This window comes from Etheostoma spectabile, chromosome 11, assembly GCF_008692095.1.
Source record: "Etheostoma spectabile isolate EspeVRDwgs_2016 chromosome 11, UIUC_Espe_1.0, whole genome shotgun sequence".
Lineage (NCBI taxonomy): Eukaryota > Metazoa > Chordata > Actinopteri > Perciformes > Percidae > Etheostoma > Etheostoma spectabile.
Window position 1 is genome coordinate 20878339 of NC_045743.1, and position 10504 is coordinate 20888842.

A 10504-nucleotide genomic window follows, 5' to 3' on the forward strand; every position below is an offset into this window, starting at 1 on the left:
ATCAAATTATACATAGGTTTTTAGTTACTAAGGCAGAAATTATGAATTACTTTGACTTATAGTTAAGATCTGAGGACGTTTAGGTGATCTCAGATGGGTAGAAGTCAAAGTTTAGTCCGGATACTGTTTGAAAACCATTAAAAAAAGAACTCAAATGCTATAAGATTAAATGAAACACCCACAAAATTCAATGAAAGTAATGTTGTATGGAATCATCCATGTTATTTTTGGGCAATTTGGGTGACAGAAATCCATATTTCTGATATTAAACACTCCGAAACGGGTCAGTTTGACCCGAGGACGACACAAGGGTTAAACCATATATTGAAGTATGATTAACCACATATTTACCGTGAATAATTATGTATGCTTATAGTGCTCCAATGCTTTATTATTGACATATAAGAAGTGGACACTGCTTGTGCAACTAACTGAATTCTTAGTGTAACTATTGTTTCTAAAGCAGGTCAGGATGTCCTAGGGAGAGACAGTTGCAGGATGGGAGTGAAGGCCACACCTTATCTTTGGAGACATGGAGAACAGGCACAAGGTTTAATGAGCTTTTGCCCTGATGTAAATAAAGAGGGTAAGACTTAGTGAGGAGGGTCAGACAACTCTGTGGCTGTTGCATGCTGAGTTTCATGACTTGTCTCTGGAATATTCTATTGAATAAATGATCACTCATCAACATCTTAGTTTCTGAGTGGATTTATCTGGACCCTGAGACCGGAGCAGGATTTGAGCTCCAACAGTGCTCAGGGCCTTTCTCTCTCCATCTGCCCAACATGAACCATAAGACTTCTTATTTGCCAGCAAAGTTGTTTTTTTTTACACATTAACACACACACAGATACTGAATACGCATTAAAGGACAAATGCGGCTCAAAATGTACCAAGGGGTTAACCCTTGTGTCTTCCTGTCGACCATTAACTTCAAACGTTTCCTCCAATGTTTTTGATTCATGTCAATAAACCTAATTTTTATAACATTAAACCTATTTTTTAGTTAATAAAATAGCAGTTAAGAGGACCACTTCATGTCAAAGTTACGTCGGGATATACTGTTCCGAAAAACATTTAGAAAAATGTTTTTCAAATGCTTTAAAATAGAATAAAAAGCCCTAAATTCAATTAAAGTAATCATGTATTTCACATGCTCTCCAGGCATCAGCAGTGTGTGTGTGTGTGTGTGTGTGTGTGTGTGGGTGGGTGGTTACCTCATAGAAATCTTGTTCAAAATGTTCATTTTGGAAAGTTTTTTTGAAAATGGCTCAAATTCGACCCGAGGACAACACAAGGGTTAATAACACATGGGTTATCCCTGGGATATGTTTTTTTCATGCTAATTGAATGTGACCAGTTTTAAGGCAAACCGCTAATTAGCTTGTAACGCTAGTCTTTGGGGGGGGCGTTAAAGTAAAAAGAAATCGCTATATTTACACCACTAACAAGGTTCAAAGGGTTAGGGATAGACAAACGCCGTGCGTGTGCTGTGTCCTTCGACCGGTACGACTGTTTTCCCAAGATGGCGCCTGCCTGTATACTGGCAGTGGTAGTTTTCATAAACTATCTTTTTAATAAACTGTCTGTGCACTTCCAAAGTTCTCAATGCTTTGGTTTAACACGTAGGGCCCCTGGTTATGCCATCATGGATGTGTGGTGTTATTTTGAGCCTCATTAGTGGTTAAGAAATAGCGATTTCTTTTTACTTTAGCGTGCCCCGACTAGCTTTATGAGCTAATTAGCAGTTTGCGCTAAAATTGGTCACATTCGATTAGCATGAAAACACATCCCAGAGAAGTCTCGACTCTGTACTCATGTGGTAACCCCTAGGTTCATTTGGTGCCGGAATTGTCCTTTAACAGCTTCCTGTACACATTCCCAAATCTCAGTATGCATTCAGAAACTCATTTACAGGATTCAGAATTATGTCACATTCAGGATATTAGAGTGCATTAAACATTTTCAGTGATTTTGGTGAAGTTTGGTGATATTTTATGGAGATTTTATGTCCTCCAGCTGCTCTGTCTCGACTCCGTGATTTACAGTTTTCCCAGAAATGAAACATTGTTGACATAGTTTATGTAATGTGTAACTATAAAGTAAAAGGACAACCAGCCAAACCAACAAAAGGAGTATTTTATGTTTTATTAGAAAATAAAAGCCTCTGAAGAAGTTGTTTCGATGCATGTGAACCAAGCATTGTGGATGTACGTGGAGCTCTGGTCAGCTGGGAGCAGTGTCCGTTAACCTGAGGCTCCCTGTTACGTGGGTAATGAAGCATCTCAGCAGGTAGATCCCCCAGAAGTGGAGGGAGCTGTTACAGAGAGAGAGACAGACAGAGAGAACGGAGGCTACCAAACTGCTAAATGCATCCATCCACCTCTTCAAGTTCTTGTCCTGTTACAGCAATAAATATTTTGAACAGAAATCTGAAGCTGTAATTCAAGATTTTGGTTAGCTGGGAAAACAAAAATGTATGGATGCATTTGGGGTGTAACGATACATTCGTATTGAACCGATCGGTAAGAGGCTTTCAGTTAGGTACCGTTGGGCTGCTCAACTCTGCCCCAGGGTTCTTTTTTAGGAAGAGATTCTCAGTTGCAGTTGGAGCATAGAGTGTGCTTTATTACACAACGTTCTGGAGACAAGATGCAGGCAAAGTACAGAGGGACAAGTCCCTTGCAGTAGATTACCAAATTGTCTGTCTTCCTCTCTTTTTGGCTGCCCCCTTATACACACCTTTCAGACGTTCATAATCAGAAAGCTCAGCAACTTTAACCCTCTGGGCCCTGAGGCCATTTTGACAGTTTATTGTCCGTCTGGATTTATTTTATGAAAAAGCTTGTAAAACATCCACCCTGTTGTCTACAGTCAAGATATGAACATCATGTTTTTCAGGACAAACTGGGTTATTAGTATATATATTTGGGTTGAAATGAGGTCACTTGAATGTTAAAAATGGTTGTAGAATGGTTGTTAAAGACAAATAAATAAATAAAACGAAACATGAATCTTCCAGATATGTAGTGATATCACAGACAGATAAGTAATACCTAAGCCATTTTCCTTTCTAAAACACTTCTCATATGTCTTGGGAGTCACGCTGTGAAGAAATAATCATTATAACTTATACAGTTGACAAATTACATATATTTTTTCAAAGAAAGTCAAGACGCTTTTGCTCTCATGACATTTACTTATGCCAATAATAACATAATAATGTCATATTTATTGATATTACACCCACACCAATACTACACAAGCAATTGCGTGTCTAAAAATGTGCGCCTCTTGGCCTGCCATACAGCCTATTGGCCTTTTTGTCCCCTCTGGCCTTCCATATAATAGGGTGACATTGACTCCCATATATGGGCATGCTGGTGCCTGTATTTCCGGAAACAACAGAGAGGAGAGACGGAGCCGCGAGCTAGCGGCAGAAATGAGCCAAAACGCGATGAATTATGGACATAAAGTGGATCAATCTTGGATGTAACAGTGTGGATTTAAAGCCCAACGACCCCGAAAGAGGCTGGAAGTTCCAGGCTGGATAGAAAATCACCTGTAGAGGCTAGAAAGACCGGGAAAAGACCTCTGTAACCGCTAACTCGTTACCTTTCAGACGCAACCATTGGTAAGTCGATAGCTTGTATGGTTTATAAATGATTAAACTATGAATCAGAGGTGCTGTTTTTACTCGTGGGCGAGTGTCTCGGGTACAGAGGGAGACATCTGGTTTCGGCAGATACATCACAAGGTCACGCGAGGACATCATTTAGGTTATAGGCTTCTCCTTTGTTTGGTGTTCTTTTCCACTGCAACATTTCCTCACCCTAACTGAACACAACACACTCACATGATGATTATAATTCACACAATATTAACCCTTGTATGGTATTTGGATCAAATTGACCCATTTCAAATTTTTACAAGAAATTTTATACCTGAAAATCAATGGTCTTACTTTATTTTCTGTGATAAACATGTATACCTAATTCAGAAAACTATTGTGGATATAACCACTTATGTTTTTTCCATAGTGGATTTTTAACATGAGAGGAAACGACAAAAAACACATCACACTTCCATTTTTAATTGTGTTCTAGTGGAGAATAATTGCATTCCCTAAACATATACAGTATGTCATCTCAATTGTTAGAGATCAGAATTGTGTTAAAAAAACCATTTAAGTCCCGGGTCAATTTGACTCAAGGGATATGAGAGGGTCCCGAAAGTGAAGACAACACAAGGGTTAAGCAAAGCAATTATAAATTCTAACAGTACGCAATGCAAAGCCAACGATTCGTTGGACTAATCCCATTTCATTTAGAAAAGAAAGAGCTTAAACTGTGTGAAATATAGTGTTCTCAGTGCCGCGGCACTCAACAAGGCAGCCCAAAGGACGGAAACGGCAGCGCGCTGTCTGCCGCTGCCACTCCCAAAGAAGACCACTCGTCGTCGTTTTATTGCGCCAGTGGATACCAGGAGGACGATAGAAAAGGACACATGGAGCAGCCCTACACCAGCCTTATTCTTTAAGCAGCCGGTTACAACGTGGGACTCTTACCTGACCAGGAACGGCTGGGGGAAGCAGCTCGTGGTGTGTGTTTTCACCACATCCTGAAGATCCAGTAAATTGGTCAGCAGTGTTCCCGAGCCACATTTGTCAATCTTCGTCACCACCATCTGCACAACAAAACGTTTTCATACAGTTAAAGAACATTGTCAGCAAACTAAAGGTAAACGGAGTGGACAGCAGCTCATTCAAAAATGATAGGGCTGCAACAAAAAATTCTTTTCGTTGTGGATTATTTTACTGATGGATGGGTTAGTTTTTCAGTCTCAAAATTTTCAGAAAATGGTGAAAAATGTGGCTCAGTGTTCCCCAAAGCCCAAGACGGTGTCCTCAAATGTGTTGTTTTGTCCCCAACTCAAAGATATTAAGTTTACTGTCACAGAGGAGAGAAGAAACTAGAACGTATTCAAAATTTAACGAGCTGACATCAGAGAAAAAATGTCTCAAACCGATAATCATAACAGTTGCTCTACAAAATTCCAACAGACAGCATTGTGATCCTCGTTTTTCTCTCATTTGTTATCAGTGCATCTACAGCTAAGAACGCTGCACTATGCAGTCTCTGTTTCCAGGGCTGCACATTCCCCATTTTATTTCTATTCCAACATCATTTAAGTTGCAGTGTAGGAAATCAATGAATAGAACTTAACAGTTCCCTAAATTAAACAGCCCCTACATTACAACTTCCTGATGTGCTGTTACTCTGGTACAAAGCACTGTATCTTATCCCGTTATCATATTTTTTTAAGTTTTAGTTTGAAGTGGCCCTTCCAGTTCCTGTCTTCATGCCTCTGTTGCCTTCGAGCAGACTTGATCTTCGTTATAAGCTGTCCTGTCACAGCCTTAATAATGGTCAGAGTGTTTAATATCCTGGGAGCATGAATAATTGACTGCATAGAGAGTGGGGGTGCTTTATTATAACGCCTCAGCGGTGGCGTTTCAGAGCGGACAGCAGTTTTTAAATAGCTGAGTGAGAGTGTTCAGCATTAATTCACTGTGGACATAATGATGAAGATCTTTAAAGAAGGACGGGTAAATTGGGAAAAGGAGAGAAGGCTTCCTGTAGCTCCACCAAGTCTCAGACACCCTGCCTTTCTAGTAGGACACAATATGAAGTTGTTTTTTTTTTTCCATCATCATCGCAATATCAACTGGCATAATTAACACATCGCAAAAGGCTGCGAAATATAGTGAAAGACACTCGGATTTTTTTATGTTACGGCTCTGATGCACCATGCGCCGAGGTTGGTGACTGGAGTCTGTTTGGTGTGTTCTGTGCCATCATCAGTCGGAGAGGCCTTCATCTGGACCGATTGGACATGTTGGACAGGACGGCGGGCAGTAGGACTCAATGACCGATCTGATTGGTGGAGAGCTGACCCGGCAGTAGGACTCAATGACCGATCTGATTGGTGGAGAGCTAACCCGGCAGTAGGACTCAATGACCGATCTGATTGGTGGAGAGCTAACCCGGCAGTAGGACTCAATGACCGATCTGATTGGTGGAGAGCTAACCCGGCAGTAGGACTCAATGACCAATCTGATTGGTGGAGTGCTAACCCGGCAGTAGGACTCAATGACCAATCTGATTGGTGGAGTGCTAACCCGGCAGTAGGACTCAATGACCAATCTGATTGGTGGAGTGCTAACCCGGCAGTAGGACTCAATGACCAATCTGATTGGTGAGAGCTAACCCGGAAGTAGGACTCAATGACCGATCTGATGGGTGGAGTGCTAACCCGGCAGTAGGACTCAATGACCAATCTGATTGGTGGAGAGCCGCCATGGCGGCCTGGCTTTGAAATTCGGAAGCAGCCAGACTCACGTGATGCGTTCGTCCAATCAGCTGCCAATTCCAAAAACACTTTTTTTGTATTTTAGCAGAATACTAAAAGAAGCAAATGGAGCACACTATTTCCCCACAGTGTCCACCAGACCTGAATCCCTGGAATGCATTTTTTGAATGTATTTTTAAGACATTTTTAAACTACAATTACAGCGGGGCGGCTCGGTTGGAAAGTTAGATATATTTAATCATATTTTCAAATCTCCAGTAAGCTTTTAGCTCTGACCTAATGTAGGGCCCTATGAATTTGTGTTGTAGCCTTTGTAAATTCTCAAATTCGCGATCCCGTCCATGATTCTGCTGTTCGGTTTCTTCCCACTGGGCTGAACAACTTTTCTGGGGGGAAAACCCTGATATCAGTTTACTCATCGCAAGCGATATCGTTATCACCATAATCAACACTGTTATCACACATCGCTTATGTTCCTCAGATCAGGCAGCCCTCTTTTACTACTACAGTCCTCAGGTCTTTACACTGGCTTCCTGCCTCTCAAAGAATTGGCTTCAAAAGCCTACTGTTGGTTTGTAAAGCACTGGCTTTTTATCTGTTCTGCTGCTACATTGTGACCCCCCCCCCCCCCCCCCAAGACCTATCCGGGGTCTGGGAAGGAGCTTTCTGTCCCCAGAGTCGCACGAACCGGGGGGAGGGGGGGGGGGGGGGGCAGCGTTCAGTTTCAATGCTCCACATATCTGGACCAAACTCCCAGAAAACTGCTGCAACTTTCACTTCTTACATCAAGGCTGAAGACTTTTCTGTCTGGTGCTGCCTTTTTTAAGGAATTGTCCATTTCTCATATTGCCATGTAACTTTTATTTTTTGTATTTCATACCTGTATTATTGTAAAGGAACTCTCTTTATATTTTCTTTAACGCATGTTTTTTTTAACTGCATTCATTTTTAATGTAAGGCAAAATTACATTGAGGCTGAAATTTCCAGTTCCATAATACTCCTGATTGTAATTACATGGATGGAAGGAACATAATGTCTGTTTGGCATATGGGTAATAGTTACCTTTAGATTTGTCCATGTATTCTGCTTTCAAGCTGAGATTTTATAGAATTCTTCATTTGGAAATATTTCCTAACTAAGTAGACATGATGTTACTATTTATGGAGACAGTGTGAGTGACTGTGTTTGTGTGTGTGTGTGTGTGTTCTACCACATATGGACGTCTGATCTCCTCACACATCTCCAGGGCGATCAGGTCAGCCTTCTGGACACCAACGCTGCCGTCGACCAACAGGAACGTCCTCACCAGACTGAGGGAACAGTAAGGTGTTAGCGTAGAGCGGGTTAATGGACGGGACCAATCAGAGAGCACAGGCACAGCTCCTCAGGTGCAGAAGACCGGGTCAGTACACTTCAAACCAGACCGGTACCTATACTGTATCTGGTTGAGCGTCACCTCCGGTAATACTGAAGAGAGTTCTGTGATGGTCTTTTAGAAAAATCCCCTCCCGACCTAGTATAGTCTGATTCATATCTAAATATAAAATATTATACTTTATTAATCCCACAAGGGGAAACTACACTTTTCACTCTGTTGTTATTACACACAGGCCTGAATTACACACATGCTCAGGACCTACACATGCACTAATGGAGACATGTCAGAGTGAGGGGGGCCTGGCCATGGAAAGGCGCCCGAGCAGTTGGGGGTTCAGTGCCTTGCTCAAGAGCACCTTGGCGGTGCCCAGGAGGTGAACTGGCACGTCTCCAGCTACCAGTCCACCACCATGCTTTGGTCCGTACGGGGACTTGAACCAGCAACCCTCCGGTTCCCAGCCCAACTCCCTACGGACTGAGCTACTACCACCCCCATATCTGTTCATATATCGGTTTGTTTGACTTTAATAAGCCCACAGCACTTGCTTCCCTCAGGCAGCTAACTAAAAAAATGCCTTACTTTTTCCTCGTGTAGAGATACGGCTCCACCATGTCCACAAAGTCTTTGGGAGCTCTGTGACCGTAGCCTGGCATGTCCACCACAGTGAAAGCTCGGCCCACTCGGAAGAAGTTCATCTTCTTCGTGTGACCCTGACGAGGAAAAACACAAGGGAGTGAAGACTTAAGGAAAAAACAATGAGCTATGAACCAGGCAAACCAGAGCTACTATGAACCAGGCAAATCCTACGTCGATATCTTTCTCTATTTACACAGAAAGCAATTAACTGATCACGGAGTACGTTTACACGCACACCTACACTACTGGTCCAAAGTTTGGGGTCACTTCGAAATTTCCATTACACTCCATTATAGACAGAATACCAGCTGAGATCAGTTGCATTGTTTTTTTAACCAGCGCAGCAGTTTTCAGATTACATTATGTGCTTACATAATTGCAAAAAGGGTTCTCCAATGTTTTCTCAGTTAGTTTGTTTTAAATGATATCAGATTAGTGAACAGAATGGGCCTTTGGAACACTGGATGAATGGTTGCTGATAATGGTTGCATAAGATCAGCCCCCCCACTCAGATCAGCTGGTATTCTGTCTAACATCGAGTGGAATGGAAATTTTTAAGTGGCCCCATACTTTTGACCGGTAGTGTATATTCCACCATTATTCCTAACATGACAATATTCCGAATGTGATACAGGTCATGTAAACAGCATATTTCAGTTTGATATTCCGAATAAGGCTTTTTCTCTGAACGTAGCATTTTCCGATTAAGACATGTGCAATATTCCGGTATCATTCTGGTTTTAGAGGCATTATTTGGACATGTATACAGCACGTTCAGAATATGAGTCCCGTCAGGGTTTTTACCCGTTTATGGCTCGTGGTCAGCCCGGTGTGTTGCTATGGTTTCTGTACACTGACCAAGCAGCCGACAGTTTGCAGGGCTGCAGACCCGATAAGAAGGAGAAACAGAGCTACTTTTAAACATTATCAGAATCAGAATCAGAATCAGCTTTATTCGCCAGGTATGAGGACACATACGAGGAATTTGTCTTTGGAGCATCGTTACTCACACTGTGCTTACACATACATATCAACCAAAACAAAAAATATACACACTAATATATACCCAATATATACGTACTCTAAACAGAAACGATACAGAGGCATGAGTGCAATGAAGAGATCAATACAATTATTTAAATGTGCATAGTGCAAGGGTACTGGGATAGATAGTATGATGTTATTATATTACAATATGAACAGTATGAACAGTTCTGAAAATAGAAAATGAGAATGATGAATAAATCCTAGATTTGGATATCACCGGGTTTTTGGATATGTGCACACGTCGCTACCACGACGTTTCTAGAAGCTGCTTGAAGGAACGAAAGAGGGACGCGGTGTTCACACGCTCCAACAAGTCCTCCTACGCTGGTAAACGTTGAAAACATCACGTTTTCCACAGCTACATGTAAACAGGAACATTAGTGGAATACTCTTTCATTAGCCATGGAAACAGCTTAGTTGAAATGTCCTCTTTTTCAGAATAAGGGCAATAACCGGAATATTATGTGCATGTGAACGTAGTCACTGATCGGTTTGCACACCCGTGTTTTCCATCATATCTTTTCATATTATCCTTTTCATCTTAATATCTATTTTGTAGTGCCATCTAGTGGTCATACTTTGCATGTGTTACCTGGCTCCTGTCATCTTGTATCTACTAACATGTACCAGTACTTTTGACATGAAATCTAAATAAAAGGTTTTTTTAGCTGTTTGCCAGAAGACTGCATTGAACTTTTCTTCCTTTTTTGGAACTTTTGTGTTAAAAATAATCCAATAAAACAAAAGAAAAAGATCTATGTAACTTTAAATAATGTCATCTTACATAAGCAATACACGCTGGACCAGCTTGATGGTGTTTTCTTGCCTTCCAGCTAAACAGCTAAACCTAACCTCAACCCTAAACATAACCATTGGGAGACGTTGGGGGCAAAAAACCACCAACCTCCGCTGGACCATGAAACTGCAACGGACAGGATGTCGGCTGAGACTACTCACTGGAGTTTTGGAGACTCGGACTTCTACCTCAGGAGTCAGGGAGAACAGCCCTTTGATGAGAGAGGACTTGCCCACGTTGCTCCTGCCAATGAAACACACCTGGGAACACACAC

At 41.7% G+C, this 10504-nt stretch overlaps 2 protein-coding genes across 3 annotated transcripts in view; both read right to left on the reverse strand.

Annotated features, from left to right (window-relative positions):
• Positions 1–2214, reverse strand: part of LOC116697850 (ileal sodium/bile acid cotransporter) — a 12065-nt gene extending 9851 nt beyond the window's left edge. The window contains exon 1 of the mRNA XM_032529376.1: positions 2197–2214. The gene's annotated coding sequence lies outside the window, so the exon portion shown is untranslated. The remainder of the gene's footprint in view (positions 1–2196) is intronic.
• Positions 2130–10504, reverse strand: part of LOC116697852 (GTP-binding protein 8) — a 15616-nt gene continuing 7241 nt past the window's right edge. For both annotated transcript variants that reach the window (XM_032529379.1, XM_032529380.1), the window contains exons 4-8: positions 10392–10490; positions 8331–8461; positions 7584–7683; positions 4568–4686; positions 2130–2317 (exon numbers count right to left, since the gene is read on the reverse strand). In XM_032529379.1, coding sequence (XP_032385270.1) covers positions 2227–2317; positions 4568–4686; positions 7584–7683; positions 8331–8461; positions 10392–10490 — 540 coding nt within the window. In that variant the 3' untranslated portion in view covers positions 2130–2226. The remainder of the gene's footprint in view (positions 2318–4567; positions 4687–7583; positions 7684–8330; positions 8462–10391; positions 10491–10504) is intronic.